Source organism: Lepisma saccharinum, chromosome 10 (assembly GCF_977018435.1).
Source record: "Lepisma saccharinum chromosome 10, izLepSacc3.1, whole genome shotgun sequence".
NCBI lineage: Eukaryota > Metazoa > Arthropoda > Insecta > Zygentoma > Lepismatidae > Lepisma > Lepisma saccharinum.
In genome coordinates, this window is record NC_139238.1 from 607,973 (window position 1) to 632,516 (window position 24,544).

Consider the following 24,544-nt stretch of genomic DNA (forward strand, 5'->3'; position numbering starts at 1 on the left):
AGTACAACAGTCATCTGCTTTACCTATTCCACAATATACTATTCCTTTTCGTAACAAATGTAGTTACAGATGCAAACCACAAACTGTGGTGATTTGTATCCAGTGTGTGCAAAATCGCGGATAATAATAATAACAGCAACAGTTGGAAACACTAGCCACAAGATCTTCAAAGAAGATTTGTGTTGTCTGTTACTTAAAGCAGAGCATCTACCCTTCCCCCTTTCTCTGTCTTTGTCCGTGGCTACTCCCGTAGCTACCAACCCTCCTTTCCCCTAACCTCCTTCAGAAGGTGGAATAAAACCTCCGAAGCTATTGTGAATCGAAAACGGTTTCTTATTGGGTGAATTTTGTCTATATTCATTAACGTCGCGTCTTGTAAGGGAAGGAAAGAGAATTTCAGGCAGCCAATTTCTCCCCGCTTGCTTGAGGGAAGAGCGGAGGGTGGGAGAGGAGGGATTGTTCAAAGGACAGAGAAGATTCATCTCCAAGAAGATATTCTTGGAACAAAGAAGCGCGTTAAGTCCATAAAAGGAGGCTGCTTCCCAGAATTCACCGCTGCGCAGGAGGATGCAAGGCAGTTGCACGCTCCGTACTTCATCATTGTCCACCAAACCTCTCACCAGGTTAAATCATGAGGTTATTCTTTCGCACCGGCTGGTGTGGACGATGCATGAAAATGACTACGTATGCTTTGAATCTGCTTTATGTCATTTCAACGAGAACTGTCACACCAATAGTGTTGCACTGAGGGCGAATACACTGGATGTAGACACATATAGTCCATATCTTAAGCAGCACTATGAAACATGATTCATCAAAGCATGCGCCATATCGGCTACAACGGTCAGGAAAGTCTCCATTCGCCATATTTGCTGATTTTGCAAATGGCGTTATTAAACACAGTGAAACAAAAATTATGTTTCATAGGTGAATGGCCAACACGGCCGCCAGACCTTGCATCCCTGGATTTTTACATGTGAGGACAGAGATGGGGTGAAATCTGTTAGCAAAAACGTAAAGACCATCCTGTACGCTAACAAAATTAAGAGCCTTGAGCACGACGAAAGGATAACAGAGGCTCCCAATTCTTCCAACCATATTAGCAGACGTCTTACGCAACTGGGAACGTCGAATTGAAGCATGCACTCAAGCAGATGCTGTGCATATTGAACATAATATAACACATCGATCTTGTGTATATTTGTTTGGAAGCATTTGCTTTCCTATGTAACGTAGCTTGTGCTTCACCAGTATTTCTTTTCAGCATGTAAAATAGGATATCAACGTGCAGAAATGTTTCCTTGGATCATACTTCAAAATTACTTCACTCTCACTGGCTTTTTTCTCATGAACGCAAAATAAACTTCTTTCAAAGCTTTGGGGTACTGAAGAAACCTCAACCCCTTCCTTTAAATCCCGACTTCAGTGACCGGATGTTGACCTTCAGAATATTTTAGACTGCATCCCAGACCAAATCAGTGTTTCACAGTTAATTGTTGCTTTCAACAGAGCAAAAGTGTTTAAAACAACGCAATAATATTTCACTTGCATCCTTCTTCCTACCAGTAAGTAATTACGTCGGGAAAAGTTTTTATCGCCGTGCAGTGTCTGTCTGGCACGTTCCCCTCCGCAGAAATCTTTCTCCCAAGAATTAAATCCCTGGAGGAGCTTGGTTTCTGCTCTCTTGCAACAGAAAAAAAAGAAAGACTGGAAAATTGGTCCGCGTTGAAGAAGTGTTAACGGACGACGACCAGAAGGCAAGAGTGAGTGAGGAAGAGAGAGAGAGAGAGAGAGAGAGAGAGAGGGAGGGAGGGAGGAGGAGCGGCGAAGAGGGATTGGAGACGAAGACATTCCCGTAATTACGTTTCTGTAAACGGTCCTAATCATGCCACTGAACTTTAATTTCTCTCCGGTTCTGCTCGCCGTGTCCCAGACCGCCCGCACACCCCTCTACACAGTCCCTTTGCTTTTCAATCTCTGAGATTAAAACCCTTTCTTTTCTACTGTTATTTTTTTGCGATGTCTTTTGGAAGAGTCTGGATTTCCTCGCCGTATCCTCTTTCCAAGTATCAACTTCGTAAAGCTCGAAAGAAGAATGCAATACTATATTTAAAAAAACTTGAAACAACAATACAATACTAAAACAAATGCATAGAAATTCGATGTTAGTATCTAGAACAGATGTGCTCAACTGCTCAGCAGGAGTTCCTATGAAATACACGAAGTACAAGGAATAATACCTACATGTATGCAGAACGAAGTTCATCAGAAAAGGCCCAAGATTCTTGCTTCAAATAAATACAGGGTAGTTCTCGCGAAATTGTAAATTAACAACTGAGACTGTGTATTTCTAGATATAGTAATGTGTTTTGGCGTCACCCATCTTACGGTATTTCATTGTATAACAGTCGCCGTCGCACCCTGTTTTTCAATCCAAGAATTGGTTGATAACCTTTCATCGGTTAATCGTCGTATTCACACGTCAGATAATGAAAGCAATTATAGCGGCGTAGAGTGTTGGGATACAAAATATTTTATTTTCAATATCCGATCTCTTTTCAGACCAAAAAAGTGCTCCCTAGATTGTCACTAAAAATGATGTTCGTGAATTTGGACTATTACATTTTAACTTGTATTCACTAATATTCAGTGCATCCCAATCTTGTACCAAAGACAGTTTAGTAATAAATGATTCTTGAGTACTGGTAAGATCACTACAACTTTTTTAATTTTTAGAAAAGCTTCACATAAAGGTAGTACTCCACTTTTTATGCAAAACAATTTGGCACAAAATCTGCGATGGTGATTAGGTGAAATATGGTACCTAACCGGAAGACATTTAGCTTAAAATGAATCACTGGCCAATAGAGGTGCGAATTCAGACTGTGGAGGTCTACGTGGAAGCCGATGGAGATTACGCAGAAAAAGCTAATCGGGACTGAACCTTAAGTTCAAATGAGATCCGAACCTCTTTTTGTCTCCACCTTGTGTTGATGCCGAGCCCCATTACCACAAGGCTATCGGAGAGGCCCGAGACATGAATTATAAGGAATGAATTTACTGCAGCCATAAATATAGTTTTTCTTTGTACTATTTCATGGCCACCCGTATAACGCTAACCGTGATGTCACTTTGCACTGCATTTCACCATACTAATTCATAATTACATTACTAAATTCACAATAATACAGAAGAAACCTAATAAACACTAACGACAGGGGCGAATGAAGTCACAAGACATGTCCGTCTGCTGCTTTTATTAATTTTATTTGACTCCTTACTTTTGCTTTGATCTTATATGCGGATAAAATGCACGAAATCGTTTCAGAAAATGTAATTTGCCGCATGACCGTGAACACTGACTTGACCATGTTCAATTAGGCAGGTTTGGAGCTACACGAGACACATGTAATCAATATTTACTTCCCGAATGCACCTCGTGTAACTTAAAGGCGTTTCCTCCTAATTTCTTATACATTTCTATCTTCTACTTGAATGTCTACACGAGTAACCCTGATAGTATAGTGATAACGCAGTCGTATTGTAATCACGGGATCCTGGACTCGATCATACTTGTAGCTACATTATAGAGTGGTTCGCAATCCACTTTATACATTGTTTGAGTCTCCTTCGCTTTAATACCAGTATGGCTAATCGCGACGATGAGAATGAATGGTGACAGAATGAAATTGGTGAGAGAACTATCAAAGATCAACAGCACACAATAGAAAACCTCACAGACGATTATACTGACTATCAGCTCAGACGCCAGAGCCTCGTTAGTCTACACATTTCAGTCCAGGATGTACTACGTGGAGGAGAGGTTGATATTTGAGTATTTTCAGAAATGGTCACCCTTTACATGCCGGAATTCACTTTAAATTGCAGGCACAGTCTGAGCAAACGTTTATTGTAAATACTTGCAGTTGGCCGTGAATCGAATGGATCATAATTTGTCAGTTCTTCCTCTCCATGTTATTTCTAAAAGCATAAGAGGACATAGACCATATCTGAAGTAAGAAAACAATTGCTAATCCCGTGCCATGTGGGATTTCTATTTGGTTTAGTTTCAATAAATACATCTCTAGAAAAGGGAGGGACAAAAACTCTCAGCTGAGATGTTCCGGGAATTCAAACTTTGTGCAACAAGCAGAACTCCTGAATTATTCATAGAATTTTCAACTGATGCCTCGCTGCAGGTTCTCTAAAAGGAAATTCGAATTTGCCTGGAAGTAATCAAAGGAAATCTTGGAGAAGCGCGGAAAGTATTTCTCGCGAGATGCTTTCCTCGTGAAACTGTTTTGAGTATCTTTACCCGGAGTAATTAAATTATTCTTCGCTAACGCGAACACAGGAAAGATGAAACAATCAGCAGGAGTTGGTACAAAGTCTTCAATGGGAGCAAAAGTTTCTCTGCCTGAACTGCTTGTTGAAAAGAAATAAAAATAGAATTATCTTTCACAAGTAAATCTGATACACTGAAAAGGATTACTTCTTTCGGCTAAACCAAAGTATCCATATCAGTTAAATCCATTAACGTAACAATCACAAAAAATATTTTTTATGGGCCATAAAGCGATAATATGATCCATAATTTTATGTGACGTCTCCACTTGAAAATATGTAACTGGTTTACTGTTTTGTGAAGAAAGCGTAATTTTTGTATTAATGTATATAAATTGTAACTTATTTACATGCGTGTGTTTAGTTTAATATTTATTGTATTGTGTTCTGTTTTGTGTATGTATATTTATATATATTGAGAAATGCTTTGTCTAGATTTTGTATGGAAACTTGTTTGCAGCATGTTTTTGTAATTACAAGTGATTCATCTATGCTTAATCTGTGATCTTGAAAATAGTACAAAAGAGAGGATTTCGCATGGGAAATGAACATTCGTCGAAGATCGTCGACAGAATAATTCAAACCCAAAAGAGCTGTTCGGTGTTGTACATGCATCTTGGTGTGGTAGTTCGTGGCTTAAGATTCAGTTATTATGAAATATAATACAACCACCTTGTTAATAATGACATAATACTAAAACGTTTCAGTGTTATAACAGTCCATGATATGGAAGCTCCAGGTAACATCTTTCATCCGGTGAGGAGAAAATTGTTGTTGTTAGGGGCTTACTGAAAAACACGATGAAATTTTCATAACTTTCATCTAAAATCTGTTGGGTACAAATGTTTGGCTCATATTTGGACACATCTTGTGTTTGAGCCTTCGAATGTAGAACCAATTGCGAACGGGTGTCTCAATGTTGCAATTTTTGAGCGGAAGGCTGGTTCGACTGTCGGGATGGTTGATTGCAGTGAGAATTATTTTTAGCAATGTTCCTGCACTGAATGGCTCTGGACTTCACCCAGCCTCTAATAAATACACCTGGGAACACTATTACTCGGGTAATTGCGGTTGGATATTGGTGCTGATCTCATCACGTACACAAATTACCGAAATTACGAATGCATGGACTATACATCAATCATCAATCACGTTAAGAGAAACCCTTGTGGAAAAAGTTGGCTTAAAATACTTTAAGGCTTTGATGTTATAAAAATATAATATTCTCTAATGTATATATTTTTCATGTCAGGTACAAATACGATCCTTATCTCCGTTTAGCAATAACATATAGAAAGATGCATTGGAAATATCGTAGAAGTTGTATGGTAAATTAAGTAAATCTTACTCCATTTATTGATAACCCTAAACCAATGTGTTCGATTGAGCGAACAAATATAACATCACGGACTTCTATACTCGTTTTTTCAAGCAAACAATTCCTCCTGTGTCTTTGTTGAAAAAGGTGAGCTGCTATTTATAAGTGCCAAACAATAGAGTAGAAAAAAAATATTTTCTTATGGCTATGCAACATTTTTTGCTTGCATTAGTCCTATACAGCGACTAAAGACTCTTTTCATTCCGACTTCCAAGAATTCATTTGTTTCCCGATAAAAATCTGCCAGGAGTGAATAATATAAAAGTGACACTCAGCGAAAAGCAATTCCTTCAGGAAAAAAATGCCATTGTTTCGTATTCTGCCTTTATTCCTTCCGCTCCGAAATTCTCCTACATTTCAAACAACCACTACGAATGCCGGATTAATTTTGCGAAATTTCAATTGTTTCTCCAGAAGAACGGCGTTCCATCGGAGGGTGGGGGAAATAAGTCCACTCGTCTATTTTCTCCTGGTTGGAGACGAGAGAGCCGCCATTTCCCAGATCGCCGGGAAGGAATGGAAATACCTCCCTTGGTTACATTAAGGAAATTCAATGGAAGGGGTGGTCGCAGGAAGAAATGGGGAGGAAAAGAATGGCTGAAAAAAAGCATTCTGGAGACAATCGTAAAAGCCATTTAGTCTCAAATCACGTCTAACTTAACGAAACCTTTCACAATCATCCCCTCACGGGAAGGGAAATCAGATTTATGAATGTGCTCAGCAGCTAAAATGCTGAACTCAAATTATATCTCCTCGGATGGGTTATCAAGGAGAACTTGTCCCTCCTTGTATTGCTTAACGGGCGTTTGGTGCTCCCGTATGGAGGGATGGGACTGTTGCATGTTCCATTGGGCCCTCCTGCAATGAAAGATGCTTCGCTGCAGTAGCATAGCCCCTGCTGGGTTTATCCTCAGCATTTGCGGTATTACTGCAAAGTCTTCTTTGAAATGACGATAAACCCAGATCAATTGCGTTTTCTGATACCTACTATTCGAATCTCAGAATATAAATGTATTGACAAAAAATTCCAACGCGTGAGCACAGTAGTGGGGGAAAGATACCCAAATCGCACTAGTTTTCAAATATATGGGCGTAGCTGCAAAACAAGTGACATGACGTAAGTTTATGATCCAGCTCGTAAAGGGAACGTTTACCTCTCTTCATATGTCCCTAGAAAATTGTATTCCAAATAGAAGTAGCAGAAAAATACTAAATTCCCATCTCTTGAAAACGGTGCGATTTAGGCAACTTGTCTCCTAAATCGCACAACAAAGAGCCCAAATTGAGAAAAAAAAACATGTTTCAAAGGCTCAAAGACTACAGAATACAGTGGTAAGATTTCTATTAACAGTATGTTTATTTAGAACCACAATCATTCTGAACATATATATCATATCTTCAGTCTAAGAAATAAAAAAAATGGAAAAGGATTAACAAGTAAACGTATTCTAGACATTAATTTTGAAGCTGCAGAAAGTAAACACAGCATTGAACTGTAGTTTGTTTGCAAACATCACAAATGTAGGAATGCAGTTCCTAGATTTAGAGGCCAGAACACGAATCGTATACCCATTTCTAGCACTCGATGCATTTCACCATGTTTTCTTCCATACTTTCTCCACATAGGAAGCAATATCATTGTGTGTCATTTGTAACATGGGTTTTACCTTGGTCACAAAAAAATGAGGTGTCTAGTTGTAGACCTCATGGGATTCTTCTCTTCTGATAGCTATTTTTTCTCTTTTGGTAGTCTTGAGATCTTGAAATATAGATAGAGCTGCATTCTGTCATTTCATCTGTTTCTTTGTGTGGTTCTTTACCTGCGATGAGGATAAAGGACCCTGTCTCTATACAAACACAAATCTTATGCATTTGTTCAAGGAGTAGTGATAGACAGTGTGTCTGAATGTTATCTTTTAAAATGACTTTCCATTTACACTGCAACTACTGATAAAGTGGTCTAGGACATTTTGGTGCTGGACATCTTGGTGCATACATTTTAGTGCCAGCACTTTTTGGTGCTAGGTAATTTTCCTGGCAGTGGTCTTCATTTCGCTGTGCAGTAATCCGGTGTTTAATCCACAAATGTCTGGTGTACGAGTATGTTCGTCCACAAATATCACAACTTTATCATGTATATTGTGGGCCATAGATCAGAGAGGGGGCTGTGCAAGAGAGAAAGGCATCAAATGTTAAGCATGATAATATCCAGGCACAAAAAATTCCCTGGCACCGAAATATATTGCACCAAAGTTACCTAGCACCAACATTTCCGACTTCCTTGATAAAAGTCCTTTGTTTGTCATTTATTCCAAGTGATTTTTTAAAAGAAAGAATAACATTAAAGGGTGGGGGGTCTTTCACAGAAAAAGACAGAAGAGATGTGCTCATACATAATGTAAAGAAAGGAAATTTTGCACAATAATGTCTAATTACGTTTACATCTTAATGAAGGCAGTTGTCCCACAGAATTATTACATACGTACTTATTTAAGTCATGCTACGATTCGCATTCTCTGACTTTAAAGAATCCCCGCGCAATATGTTCGAGGAATGAGACAAATGCTTGCCAGGATCAGCGGAAATGACCAATGAATTGGACAAGCGCCAATCTGACCACTTGAAAGTGAAACCATACGGTCTGCGTTCCCCATATTTTGTACATTCACAAGCGGAGTTGGGCTGGAATCGGAATCATCTACCAAATTTTGACAGGCTGGTAATTTTAGCGTCTTGGCATTATGTTCATTTGATATTAATGACCCTTTGGTACATATGGTGAGGTAATTGTTATATTTTCACTGTTAGGGTTCCTGTTGTTACTTTTTCAAGGGATCATAGGATCTTCAAAAATAGTCATAGCTTTCAATGCCTTGTTGTCTCAATATGTGCAACTACGAATCCGAAGCAAAAACAAAACAAATTGTGCTTGGTAAACGCTATTTACGCTACACTGTCAATTATTTTTCGAATGCAACAAAAAGTTGTCTGGGTCGGCGGGAGGGGATAATAACCTACAAAAAACGAATTCTAGTTGTGTTATTACAATAAGAACAACAATAATATTACATTTCATATTATGTACTACACCTCACAGATGTGAATTGTACGTTGATTCATGAAACACCACAGTCAAGTTTTACCTAAAACAAAATACATTATTTATAACTTAGATCCATGATTTTCAATGGTCACAAAAATCTGATATTCCTGTAGTATGAAATTAACTTACAATGCTGAAAATTATTGATGAATAGTAATAAATAACGATGATGCATATATTCCGAGAAGAAAGAAATGATCTTCTCCTGTTTGGGAATTTAGACCCTTAGAAATACAGAGTCTGAGATATATACTTTAATGTGTGTGTGAGGAAGGGGAGGGGATTGCCCCTTGAATTTAATTAGTGACTGTACTTACCGTATCTTTTTTTCTGCATGGACGTCCAAAAGAGGAGGCAGAGGGGAGCGTTGCCCAACCTCGAATCTTAATGTCAGTAAAAATGTTAAATTTCAAACATAAAATTTCATTTCAGTCACATTAATTTATTTTAATTATTATAAAGAATTGTTAATTACAGATAAGACTGATACACAATACAGCCAACTGAAGTAATATTTTGGTGCTTCTACGAAAAACTTCTCAGGTGATTTTTATTTTACTACTTTTCTTTGGTAGATCGTTACTCTGTCTGGGTGCAGCCCGGCTATAAAGTCAGTTCATTCCGGTATGTTCACCATTTAGAGTCTGTTTGTAAATGACCCACATGAGGGAATAACCAACAATCGACGTCCATTGTTTGCATTTAGAGATATTGGCTTTTCTCCACCCTGCCATTTATGCGGCCGTGTGGATGGAAGAGCTAAATCCAGCCACATGAACACGAGCCAATTGCTAGGAACTGTGATCAAGGGCTCCTTCGAGACCCCCTCCGACCTCTGCAACGGTGGCAAAGGATCATCCGTAAATTCTATTCGCCATGTTTGTTGCACGTAACAGATGTCGTATGTAGCAGCAGCAACTTAGCCACAAAGGCTGACACAAAATTATTATTGCCATAAAGCGTTCATGAGTTTAGTATACGTAACTCTAATCCCAAACTTATAAATGTTTCAAAATGTTTTCTCGGGATATCAGCCAGGTGATATCCGGATAGGCGTCCGAACTTTCGAGAGCTAATGTCACTCTAATCTTCAGGGATTGAATTAATCAAACGGACCATGAGTTCCTGCCAAGCGGTCAGCTTTTTCTTTTCTTATGGGAGCCTGCAGTTCAGAGTTTTAGTACGTCCAATACATTAATAAGTCTACTGTAGCTACCTATATGTAGCAGAAAGTAGAAACAGGGGAATTCCTGTTACCAACTAACGGTGTCAAATTTATATTACCAGTCAACATATATATTGTTAACACCTTAATTGTCCATCTTTAACAACATATGATTACGTAAGATGAACATATAAAATTGGATATAAATTTCACATTTTACAAACATTTAAACTAACTGAATATTACTTTTACGTTTTTGACTGTATGACGCAAAACGGTAAATTCAAGAATCGCGAAGGCAAAAAGGAGAGGTAGGGAAACCCAAAATATAAACGGAGGATATTTTTCACCGTAGGCTATGACGTAAAGAACTTACACGTCATAACCGCTGATGTCCTTAAACTTTAACTTATACATTCTCCGAAATTAACTCGGGAAAAAAATAACGCACAGGCACTTTTGATAACGAAGTTGAAAGTTTGGAAATAATACATCAGTTACTTTAAAACTGTGTACGTCACTACTCTCTGGCAACTTTAACATGAGCTGCACGTTCCATTTTCATTGCGCGAAATGATTCTCCTTGCTAATCCTGTGTTTATGTTGCGAGAGATATTTGTGCCAGAAGAGTTTCGTAAATACTGCGCCTGCAACATTTCTCTAATCCTTTTAAAATGTTCGTCCTCGTGCTTGGAATTAAAGATCATGGAGAGATGGGTTTGCATCCCAAAAATGGAAACTTGTAAACTTAGTGCATTTCTCCAAAAATGGTGTATTTTTACTGACGTGGATTTTGGTTCACTCACTCGGTCATAGACCTACATGGGACAAAAACAACAGCACAAAGATCTTGGTGTCATTTTTGATAGCAAATTGACCTTCAGCCACCACATAGATTAGCTACATCATTTTGAATCCAATGAAAACTCTTGGATTAATTTACAGTTATAACACATGTTTCTGCTCTCAAAACGTACTTTAGAAGCATAGATGTCCAGCCCTTGCAAACTTTTCCAAACACGAAATTCTATGCACTCTACAAATTCGTGATCTTTCTCTTCACCGTCAACTCTCAGATTTAACATTTCTTTTCAGAATCTTGAATGGGCAACTTTTCACCAGCGAACTTTTGCCACTTCTTAATATCAGAATTCCACGTACCAACAGCAAATGCAACAACGTTTTATTTTACATTAAATCTTCAAGACTATCCTTAGAACAAAGATCACTTCTCTACCGGCTACAAACCATTTACAACTCACTAAAAGACTATCAGGGCTTCCATTTATCGAAACAGACTTACAGAATGGTGTGCATCAAGCAGCTGAAGAGTAAATAATGTTGGTTTTACCCTAGTTGTTATTGGTCTTGTTATATATGTACGTGTGTCCATCCTATTATTTTGATCCCTTCTTTTCCGCTTGATATCCTGATGTAAAATGTATTTTTCAAATAAATAAAGAAATAAAACTGTCGAAAAAGCATGGATATATTTTCAGTTAGTAACGAAACAAAATTATTATCACCGGAGCCACGGTAGTCTAGTGAGGATGACGTCTGACTGGTAACTAATGTCTGCATGTCTCTTTATTCTAGGGCGAATTACTGGCTGTTTGGGCTGCAGCCGTTCTGGTACCACGTGTGCAATGTAGCTCTCCACGCCATCGCGTCGCTTCTCTTCACAAGGGTGTGCCTGGCCGTCGCGGGACTCAAACCCAAGTTCGCAGGGATGGCCGGGGCATTGTTCGCTGCTCATCCGATCCATACAGAAGCGGTAAGTAACTACTTTGGTATTTTCATGTTTATAATCCCCGTATGCCGATAATTCCTTCTTACTTTTACACACACACACACACACACACACACACACATATATTGTTGATTTCTTTTATTATTTTAAATACACTTTTTGTACAGATAGTCTAATCGGAACCAACTATACATAGTAAAGTGGGATTCAAACTACCGTGAGCCTCCACCGGGTATCAAACCAGGGAGGTCCAATCAGATATTGGGACAGCCCATATGTGATCACAAGCTCATTTTAATACTGATGCCAGAAATATGAGACACGATTTTAAAACTTATTTTAATATCTCATCACTCTGCAGCAAAATTTGACAGGTGCATATTTACGTGTTCATGTATACCGAGAGATCTTGAGGCAGAGCGTCACAGTGACGCAGTATACCATAGATCTCTTCAACTCTTCACGACTCAAGCTAAGAAAATGTTGATAGTTATACTCTGTCCCAGCAGTCTGTGGAGAAAGCGGTACATAACGGTAGAGAAGGGGACAAAGCGAGTGGGTGGAACAAGTCAGTGCGCGCTGCTGCAAACTGTTGGAAGCGTTTTCCCTTACAAGCAATCCCTTTCCCTCTAGCGCGTTCATTGGTCGACCCCTCTCGAGTCCTACTTGCGCAGATGACTTGTTTCGCTTGCTTCACAGATTGTAGAACAGCGGGTCACCAGACAACAGTGCACATGCAGTGCAATAGCTCCTGTTGGTCGAGTGTGCAAGCATGATACATATAGGGTCAGAATAGTTACGAATAACTCGGATTTTTTTCCTTGTACCACAGGTAGCCCACAGTTTGGATTGAAGCTGCAGAACGGTTCATATTACTGGTATGCGTGTAATAAATTGTGTGCCAGAAAAGCCAATTTTCATTACTTCCGTCGTCATAAAATCTACCATAAATGTTCCATGAACAGGGTGCAATTTTAATTTTTGGCTTTCCAGGTACAATATACAACAAAATATCAAATACAGCCGTGTTCTCCGAGATGAAACTACGTATATCTCCTGTGCATTGTTTATTCACTCCTGTTCGAGAGTAGAAACAAGCGGGATTAATAAGTATGCGCTAAAAATTAATCACGCGAGGGGATTACATATTGATTTCTATTAACGAATGAAAGCCTCTGAAAGCAGTATATCGAACGGAAAATGTATTAGGTTTGATTAATGCGTGGAAATCCTCTGAACGAAAATGCATATTACCTCCCCCAGAAGACTTCAATCCCTTGCGTGAACCAGAAAGGTAAAGGGAATTACACACACACACACAGGTCAACACGACGCACGTTGTACATGGCTGTGACAAAGGGGATTCGGCAGGCGCTATCAAACCCATGCATTTTAGAACGAAGCGTCCATGTTGGAAAATGTCTGCTTGATAGTGTGAGCATCGCACCTGCGTCTATTCAACATGAAGTTATGGCGGCCTCCGTGGCAAAGTTGTCAGCCTCGTAACGCGCTATGAAGCCAGAGGTCCCTGGTTCGAACCCTAGTCAAAGCATGCATGCATCCATTGTATTTGTCCATCAGTTAATTTTTCATCCTAATCTTCGCGATTAGCCAAAAGTGTCAGAATAGCGAAGCCAAATAAACCCAATAAATCACAACATTCCACCAAAACAAGTTACGACAAATGGCCGAGTTTCGTTAACAGATGTCAGTCCGTAGGTTTTGCCAACACTATGGGGGAAAATATTCGAAACGAACGAAAAGGCCAGCTTTGTTGAAACACCTTGTACGTACGCCAAAGTTACGAGTAAGAGAGCAGCCTTACTTGTCGCACACCGTGTTGAGCACCTTCGTCTACTGACGTCAGCGCGGATTGATTTCGTTGTTCGGTTTAGTGTTTTAGCATGCATGATAAATACGTACACTACTTTTCGTCAAGCCCGGAAACATTGTAAACTAACAACGAGAACATTTATAGTGACGTTAGAACGAAGGTGTTCAGTACGGTGTGCGATAAGTGAGACCAGCAAGACAGATGCCATTAAAAATTACCTTTTCAGCAAATGGAGACTTCCAAATTATGTCCACAGCTTCTTGGATGATTAATATTTCATCTGGCGTTCCCAAGGTCGAGCTGGGGTTTGCATGACTTGACAGCTTTTAGCTGATCCGGGATTAAAAGCTGCGGGCAGGACCCCCGGCGAAAGGAGGAAGATGCGGACGCGCAGAGAGTGGTTCCTGGTGATGGACGTCCGCGGGGAGTTGTACAGCTCTTTACCCACATTAACGTTTTCAGCCACTCCCATACGTTTCCTGTTCTTCCATCGCGGGTTATAAATGGTCCTGGACTCCTGCGCGGGACGCGGCGGTTGATAAATCGACGGGGACCGTTTAATAATTCAAGCTATATTTGCAAGCACAATTTCCTGCCGTTTCTTCTGCCGACCGAGCTTCGTTAGCGACGTTTGGAACTCATGTCATTCCGCCGTCGGGGGGCTGGCCATGACGTGACACGACAAAAATGTAAATCGCGTTTCTTTTGTTTCCGTTTATGCAGGGAGGGCTTAAAACGTCTTCGCGGGACAGTGTGGGATGAGGCAAAAAAGAGACGTGACTCGGGATGGCTGATTCAGTTCGCGTCACTGTCGTACAAAGCGACGTCTTGCGTGGAAGTAGATGGATGTTTTCAATCTTGACAGTCGCCGTCAGAAAAATTGAGATGCTTTGAAATGTCGGAGTTGTATCCAGTATCAAAATTCTTCTCGGTTTCCGCACGGACGTAAACGATTAAGAGTTTGACTCGGAAGTCAACGCTATGATTTAGACCACTTCTTTGCTGTCGGAAATTTATTTTCGAGATGCCATTGTTAACGTTCTGATATGACTATAGAAAAGCCTCTGGTGGCTGTATTAATAGCGAGTTGTTTGATGGTGAAGCTGGATACTTGGCGTGCACCACCAAAGAGTTTTTCTTTTCAGATATGCTAATCGGGACTTGACATACAGTTTTAAAGTTTTAAAGTAGATTCCGAACCACCTTGCAATTGCCGCCAGCAGTTATCGAACCAGGTACTTCTTGATTACAAGTGACGACGTTATATTTACACCACCAGGGGTGCGAAAAAATACTTTTCTCTTATAATTTAGTTAATGCAAACTTGTTTAGAAGGGTAGAACTATTATGTAAATCTACTCGCAGTTTGCTGACTACCTCGGTGGCGGAGTGGTTAGTAATGAGTTGTACAAAGTCAACGGTCCTTGGTTCCAATCCCAGACTGCGCATACGTGTTCTTTGTGAGTACCCCTTTATCAATTTCATCACGTCATTAATCATCCTTATATTCGCGATTAGTCAAAAGTGGCAGAAAAGCGAAGTATAATAAAACAAAAGAATTAATCAATAATAAACCGTCATTTGCTCTCGATTTTGCTAAACAACCATAACAGTTTTGTTGCATAACACGCTTATTTTACGTTTACGCTTTTCTAGTTTACTGTTATTTACTTTGATATAATAATAATATGCTTCCATCCATATAAACATTAACAAAAGTTAAACACTGAATAACAGTATCCTCTGATATCGATTGTAGTGACACAATCAAAGGCCTTTATATGGTAAAGCTTTGAACACTATGCCACAATAAATCAAACAATGGACAGTTATTGCTTTATCTGATCTAATTCAAAGCCTCTGTGTGAGGTAACAATTACAATTTAAGTTTAAAAATACTAATTTCCATCTTTTGTCCAAACAGGTACGTAGAAAGTTGTTTACTCAATGGAACTCCAAAGATCGAACTAAAGTAGGTGAAAAATCGTTTGTCAAATAGCCTATCCTGACACAATGTTTTTCAATCCACTAATTTGTAAACGATTTACATAAATATATAAATATACACATACTCTTTCAGGAACGATTTTGTACCAGACTTAGCTAGAAATTGGAATAACTGCCTGAAGAAGGAAAGAGAAAAGTGGATCATAAATAATTCATTCTAGAAATTTAAAATTGTTTGTTGATTACGTAAACATAATTTTCTTTCATTGATTGATTGAGTTGATTTATCTTACTTCGTTTCTCAGCCACGTTTGGCTAACCGCGAAGATGAGGATGAGTGATGACAGTTACGATGAAATTGATGAATCGAGAATCACAATCAACTCCCATGCCCAGGCCGGGATTCGAACTCGGAACCTCTAGCGATGTAGCGCGCTGTGATAACCACTCCGCCACAGAGGCCGGTCTGTATATATAATTTGCCTCGAATCATTGTCAATGGCCATAACGGGAGACACGGACTGCACTGCACAAAAGTTCATGCTAATTCAATAGAGACGCGATTCATTTTCTTCTTTAACTGAACTTTTCTAACATTGGAAGCGGCCCCGGCGCCCACCCAGCGTCGAATAACATGGGTACCTGGGGGAAACCCTGGGGGGTAAAGGCGGTCAGGGGCGTGGTGCTGATCACATCACCCCCACTCACGACCGGATCAAGAAAGTGTGGGGCGTTACCCCAACACCCCCTATACGCCTTCATGGCGTGGTGCTAAGCACAGGGGAACACTTTACTTTTTTTACTTTACTTTAACTGACGGTTACGGACACGTCATGGAGTTACCATACTATCTTGTGCGTAGACCCACAGCCAGTATAATACTGTCTTTTGTTTGTCCTTACGTGTTGTCAGTGCTCCATTGCAGCCTCAGATTCTAGCCTAGGTATGTAGATTTTATCCTCAGGGATGGGATAGTTTTAATTGTTAGTAAATAACATATGACCATATTAGTTTTAGAAATTGAATGAGATGGTTTTCAGCATAGATATTCTTAATTAAGTCTTGAAGCTTTCCTGGCCTCGAATGATGAAAATATTCTCCCGGGCTATCGACCAGGTGAGTTGTTGTAGAAAGAATTCCAAGCTTTCGAGAGCTGACGTCATTCTTTATCATCACTTCTACCCTGAATATGAGAGTGACGTCAGCCCTCGAAAGCTTGGAATCCTTTCCACTACTCGCCTGGTCGGTAGCACAAGAGAATATCTTCAGGCATATTCTTGTTTTCAAGTTTGTGTTAGTTAATGAGCCTATTCCCGTATTGTGTGACAGGCACAAGTAGCCTACACACTGACTTCTCCACAATTTAAAAATTATCAACAACAATTACCATGTGAGTACTGTTTACTAATTATAGTCAAATTTAACGTTTGTTTCGGTCTTATTTATGCTGAGATAGACTGGACCTACAGTTTAAAGTTGGATTCGGACCATTGTGTAATGTGCTTGCACCGTGAATCGAAACCGGGAAGCTTTGATTATAAGGCGATAGCTGTACAACTACACCGTCGGTGAAGCTGTAGTAATTTATTTATTTAAATATTTACCTTCATCTGAGACAAGTCTCCATTTATAGAAGGTAGTATTATAATATTACAATTACATTTACGCAAATCACACCATCCTTCAACATCTCTCCCCCTTACACACACATACTGTACATTCACAGACATATATGCGCCTAATCTACAATAATATAATATACTGTATACTACATACATGCATATACACATGTACATACATTTTGGTGACAGAAAAAGTTTACTACTTAACTGTAACAACGAACATATTGAGATATTTACCCATTTCACCTGAGTCACACAAAACACGTATGGCAAACACTGGTACAAAGTATCATTACAAGAGACTTCAATGTAACAAATCCAATCCTCATAATAATTTCATTATTTAAGAATAATACCCCTTTAACATATTTATAAATTTAGCCTGAGTCATACCGAAATCAAAGTCCAACAAATGATTTGAGATCTTGTAATATTCTACGTAGTATAATTATAGTATCACAAAAGAAAATGCTTTGTGTATTTAAACAATGGACAAATGCTGACGTAATCTTAATGCAGGCACGTGTAATGAATCTAAAAATTAATTTATTATCTTCAGTCATGAGAAATTTCTGTATGGCTTTCTGTGCCTATCGGTAGGCCACTGTTATAAGCTGATACGTTACATATGCGTGTTACCGTAATATATTGTTAGCTGTGTAATGGATAGATGTTTTATTCATATATGTATATATGCCCCACCGGGTGCTACGTTGCACAGGGAGTTCTGCACGAGCGAAGGTAATGTTTCGGCAGCTCCACGGGGAGAGGGAAAATCATATCAGAAACGTTGTATTACAATAACAATGACCAAAGGGGATGCTGCGGGAAGTCTCAGTGTGGTCGTTCACGCGACACAACATAATGCGGAAGGACAGTTGGATTACGTTCAGTTGTCCTTGCACTCCCTGAAGAATCAAGTCAACAATGTTGGCTGTGTATTAGGTTTCATATGGTTTACAACGCCCTATCTTTCAAAGTCAATCCATAATCCCTCCCACTTTTGAAAGTTTTTATATCTATATGATATTTATTGCTCTTGATGAAGCAGTTTTAGATTAAATAAGGAACGGAATGTATAATGACTATAAAACCGGCCATTACTCGCAGGCGAGCGTGGTGCTCACCCAACGAATTCTCGTATTTGTAAAGATTTCGTTTGCTAAATTTGACTCAGATCAGGAAGTTTATGCTACATATGTATGTATGTATATTTTGTTTATGAACAATACCCATTGTAATGCTTCAATTACTTTATTTAAGAAGGAAATAAAATTTGTTGTAACGCATTACCAAGCAAAAATACGGTTGCTCCGGGCTGAGCATTGAGCTCCTTTCTTCGCTGCCTCCGACACATCTGAAACAAAGATGGCTGAGAGAGCGTTAGCGATTACTCAAACTTCGGAAGGCAGGTGAGAGCTTGGCTCTCACAGTTCAACGAAACTTGAATTACAAGCATTTTAAAACTAATGTGAGCACAGCGCTCACCCGCGAGTAACGGCGGGTTAACTATATTGATTGATCTGTTTTATTTTACATCGAATCGCTTCTGCTAATCGCGAAGATAACTCTTTACATAAAGGCTTCCATCTTACAACTAGTAATCATGTATTTGAATCAGGAATAATATATCATTAACTCAGAATAACCGTTTTCACATGTTATCAACAATAGACGCGTGACGCCACCAGTTAAAAGTTTAATAATTTCCTAAGGGATGTAAGTGGTGACTTTCCTGTAAGCACTCAAATGCCAACTTATTTTCCACTCATATTAGCATTCTTACATACTAACGAGGCTCTGGAAATTTGATTCACAGCCAATGGAGCTTGTGATTGTCTTTTCATCAATTTCATTTTGTCACTTTTCATCCACGTCTTTACAATTAGCGAAAAATGACAGAAAAGCGAAGTAAAATAAAACAAATCACTTGATTAATTGATTGATTGAGTTGGTGTTTTAAGTCCACTTTATGAACAGTAAGGTTAATCGGGACTGGACCTACAGTTTAAAGTGGGATCCGAACCACTATGTGCCTCCATCGGGTATTGAACGCCGGACCCCTTAATTATAAGGCGACGTCGATACCACTTCGCCATCGAGGAGGCATACAAATCAATTCAAATAATTTTCTAAATTGTAAAATGTATTGTTTTAAAAATATGATGCACTTGCTATATCCATATTGTGTACTAATGTTAGCCACCCAGTGGAATTTTCGTGGTAATCCAATCAATGTATTTGAAAAGGAACGAACTCGATTTTGACCGTTCAGGTGAAATATGAATGGATCATATTATATATATTATAATATAATATTATATATTATAGAGATGCATTGTATGTGAGGAAAAGTTGTGTTCTTGAAAGCTACGAGATAAAATGGGAAAAGTGATTTTCATAGTTGGTATAATTTCCACATCTAGAAGAATTCAGTGAAGTATACGAAAGGGTGTATAGTGCTCCTAAGGAGGATGATTATTTATTGACTCCTTGAAATTGGAAGAAGTAACATCACTAACGAAGATAAGACAATTGCTATTACATATTACAGCTGGCCTATAAACCCGGAAGGAACGAGCCTAACCAAAGATTTCACAGTTAGCGCGCTTGTAACTCCTAATGAACGTTCGGAGATGTTCCTAGCTTCCTGCCGCCCGCACCACCGCATCACAAAGGAAACGAAGAACTTCATTCCAGCCAAACGTCTCAATTCTTTGCTCTGAGAAAACAAAGATATTGCATTTCTGACGGAGAAGCAGGCGTGAACGTCATAAGGTGGGGGGAAAAACCCCCAACGCTGGAATTCTTTCGCTGGAGCGGACGTAATACAAACTGACGCCAAAATAAAGTGCTTCAAAATTCTGACTGAATTAGCATGCTCGAGTGAAGCAGGGAGGAAAGAGGAGGAGGGGAGAAAGGTGTTTTTCGGAAAAGGAAAAGTTCCACAAAGGGAAGGAAGTTGCAAGGCACAAGAGACATCTCGGAATTCGTTTTCGGGGAAAGTTTCCCATTGTTTTACGTGTGATATCCGTGTTGAAAGTTTCCCATCAAAATTAAATTTCCAACTTCCTTGTTTTTTACATTCTAATGGTAAATTCTCTGAGTTTGAATCTTTCCCTTTTCTGTGAACAGAATACGTTTTTTGTAAAGCTCTTTGAGAATCCTTCTTCTAGGAGCTTTGATAAAGAAATATTCAGCTAGGAAATAAAATTTAAAAATCCATTACTAGTCTGCTTGGTCGCAAATAAAACTGGCTGGAAATACACAGATTCGACTATTACTCTATAAATACCGATATGTGTCATCTACGGCACGGAATTTTTCCGGTTTTGTCATTCATAAGACGGCTCTGGTGTTCAACCACCCCCAAATAAACGAGTAACCTGGATCAATTTCAAAGGTTAAGGACACCAGAGTGTGGTGCTGAACACATCACCTCTAAAAAATGGCCAAAATTGAGAATGTGCGGCGCTATTCTTCCACACCCCTATAAGTGTGTCTACCATACTTTACTAGAAGAAGTTGAGTTTGAGTTTTGTTTTTGAAGTCCATTTTATACACAGTGATATGATCCATATTTTTATGTGACGTCATCAGTAGAAAATATGTCACTATTGTATTTATTTTGTAAAAGAAAGAGTAATTTCTTTGTTATTATAGTTATTATATGTAATAACGCACCTGGTTTGTAATGTATATCTTTTGTTTAATGTTTATTGTATTTTATGCTTTGTTATAAGTAGTTTAATGTATCTTCATGTTTGCAAGAGTGCACTATACGAATTTGTATTTCTAAAGATGTATAGATGTCAGTTTTGTTGATAGTATCCTTTTGTAGATAGGGAGTGATTCATCTGCACTTTAATCTGTGTTCTCGAAAAGAGTATAAAAGCGAGGATATCGCGTAAGAAATCATCACACTTTCGCCACGGATCGTCGAAGCTTTTAAACTTAAAAAGAACTCCTTGGTGTTGTGCATACATCCTGGTATGGTAGTTCGGGGCGCAAGCTAGGCCTATGTGAACATAGGTACGCCGATAGCCATGCATTGATGATATGCACAATACTGCAACCATTCTACGTAAAATAATAAAGTTAGCCTAAAGATTAATTTGGAAATAAAAGGCTAAAGAGCAAATATTGGCTCGGTTATCATTGCATATCTCTTGGTGTGGTAGTTCGGGGCGCAAGCTAGGTCTATGTGATCATAGGCTTGCCGATAGCCACGCATTGAGTTTTATGCGTTTTAATTGAGTCAATTCATCGACAAAGCGAAATCCTCGCCCTCGTCTCAAGTATAGTTGCATTATAATTGCAATAAATAAAGAATAAAACTTTTCAGTTTATACATACGGCAGTAATGTGGTTTTATTTCTCTGTGCTGTGAATATTGTCTTTGCCTAACACTATCCCTGTACCTGAGAGGAGTCTGTGTACTTCACCGAGTCTCATCGTTCACCGCTGAGTATTATTAAGTTAATATTAATAGTATAATAATACGACGCGTACATACATAAGTTAGTTTTAGAACGTGTCAAGTGGCAGCTCAACGTGTTGGCTCGATTTTGTAGTGTACAAGGGCAAGACCATTGTTTAAAGTTGAGATTAATTGTGCAAGAGCACTGAACTTTCATATTTATAGAAAAGCACAGAACTACTTCGTTCGAAATGGAAAGAAAACATTTGCGTAGCGCAAATAAAAATCTTGCTTCAAATTCAGAGCTTAATGTTCCCGATTGTTGTCGGAACATTGATAAAGATAAAACCACATTTGTGTGCAAGAAATGTACAAAGCTTCTACATTATGAATGTTGTGGCTTAGATGTTCGATCTGAAAGCCACGAAGCTACCGATTTCGTTTGTAAAGACTGTGAATCATTGTCTACAACTATTACATCTGATCCATTAAATATGTTTGAAGCTTTAAAAACCATGATTGAAGGAATTAGCAAGCAGCAAGTTGAAAGTATGGAAACATTACAGGCTGATATTAGCAAACAGTCTGAAGCACTGAAAGCTGATATCTGTAAACAGTCTGAAACCTTACAGGCTGATATTAAACAACAAGCTGATTCCATTACCAGTTTGAAAGCTGATATGTGTAAACAGTCTGAAACCTTACAGGCTGATATTAAACAACAAGCTGATTCCATTACCAGCTTGAAAGCTGATATCTGTAGACAATCTGACATATTAAAAGAAGATATCCTCAGACAATGTGCGTTGCTAAAGGATGATATCGGTAAGCAACACGATGAATCTATAAAAGTATTAAGAGCTGAAATAGGCGAGATGGCCTGTGAGATTCAACAACTGAAGTCTGAGAATGAGGAAACTAGGGCGCGATTCTCTGAAGAAATCCGGCAGGCTAGAGAGATAGACTTTGATGACTTCCGGCGTAGCTTGGCAGCCGATGTAAATAAAGCCACGGAAAGTGTTCGCATCGATGTAGAGGATATAAATTCGAGATTCACTGCGGAGTGCAATAAGATTATTGAAAAACAGCTGACAATGGAACAGATATTGACCGAGGCCGAGACTGACAAAATACGATTCCGATCTGAGGTTCAAGAAGATATTGGTCAGATTTCCGTTGTTGTATCTCAGAGAAGCAAGGATGTTGAGGAAATAAAGACTCAAGTAGAACAGCTTACGAATCAGTTAGAGACCATGCACGTCACCCGGCAAACAGAAACAGAAACTGGATCTCGAACAGCTGGTCATCCGTCTGCAGTTGCTGAGAGTGCAGCGTTGCCAACCATGAACATTGAACTAAATGAAGCGATGAACAGAGCCGGTGGAGAGAGAACTAGGGAAGACAAACAAGTTTGTCGCCCACGAGTTGCTGCTGGTTCAAGAGCTAATGAAGTGGCGTCTGCTGTTCCACCTACGTTTAGTCTTTCGGGCGATGACCGAGGTTACAGAGAGCGTGAATCTCGCAGGTCACGGTATCGTCATTATGAAGAAGGGGCAAAGAGGAAACGTCTAGAAAGGAAGAAAGATCGCAGTTCCTCCTCTTCCAGCACCAGCTCTGACTCTCAGTATCAAGCAAAAATCAGGAAGCGAACACGAAGGCATGGAAATTCAAGGAATTCAAGGAGCGGGCCAGATGAGTCGCCGCCAACAACTCAGCGATCAGCAATGACTGGAACTCCAAGGATGGCAGACCTTAATTCCTTGTCAAAGTTCAAGGGAGACCTGGAAGCCCAAAATGCTGAGCAATACTTAAAAGAACTTAATATCAATTTTGATTTAATGCAGATTCCATACGAATACCGATTGGAAATTATTCCTCGGCTTTTCAAGGGCCAGGCTGAGCATTGGTTTCGAACAAACCAGTTAGAGTTCAAGTCCTATTCTGATTTCTGCCGTCGTTTTCGCAAACAATATGCTTCAGAAGAGGCCAAAGAGAGGCAGCTGACAGCAGTGAGATCTCGCCGATACTTAAAGCAGTCCGGTATGAGCATGGAGGAATATGCCTGGTCTATTTACTCAGCCTACCGCAATCTGTCTGCTCGTTACATAGAACCTGAGATTGTGAATTTAATCATCTCCCAGCTTCCATATAGAGCTCGCAGTCTGAGTCTAGCTAATTCTCCTCAAACTGTACGCCAGCTAGCCGACTTTCTGAAAAGGTTCGAGGTGCTTGAGGAACAAGACAGTTGGAAGCCTTCGTGGAATAGAGAAGGTGCTGGCCAGGGAAATGTTCCTAGACAAAATAGAATTGGAAACCAAAACCCCCGGGTCAGACAAGTTACGCAGAACCATAGAAATGGTTATTCCAATTACAACAGGCGGCGTAATCCTCCTAGAAGGGAAGGCAGGAACAACTACGCACGTGGACCGCGTCGTTCCAGATCTGATCCAGAAGACCATTCCCGTGACTCTTCACGTAACGCCTCTGAACCCAGTAATTTCAGAGCGACGGCGCCTCCGTTTGAACCTTCTGCTTCACGTTTGACGAACGAGCAACGTCAAAGCGTCGACATAACAAGAGACTTTTGTTGGGCACCCTCGACTAGTGCTAATCCGAGTGGTATGCAGTCGGATTTAGCCAGTCGCCCAACGTGAATTCTTCGTTCCCGATCATGGTTGGGCTAAAATCTTGGACTTCTCTGGGAACAGATGACAGCGTTATAAATAGTGAAGACAATCATCTTTTTGTTGTGCTGACCCTCAATGAAGGAGAACAAAGTTTAGATAGAGCACTACAACAGGCAGTTAGAAAGGAAAATTTACCCAGGGCTCCGTTAATTAAAGCAACTGTAGCAGGCGTCGATTTTATTTGTGTTCTGGACACTGGAAGCGAATGTAATCTCATGAGCTACGCCATTTGGAAGAAGATTAAAGAGAAGCTGCCGTCATTGCAGTTACAACCATGTCCAGATGTTAGGCTGA

At 39.5% G+C, this 24,544-nt stretch overlaps 1 protein-coding gene across 1 annotated transcript in view; it reads left to right on the top strand.

Moving 5' to 3' along the window:
* Positions 1–24,544, top strand: part of LOC145993730 (protein O-mannosyl-transferase TMTC1-like) — a 647,925-nt gene that overhangs the window by 192,841 nt on the left and 430,540 nt on the right. Inside the window, exon 2 of the mRNA XM_083129469.1 lies at positions 11,587–11,764. Coding sequence (XP_082985595.1) covers positions 11,587–11,764 — 178 coding nt within the window. The remainder of the gene's footprint in view (positions 1–11,586; positions 11,765–24,544) is intronic.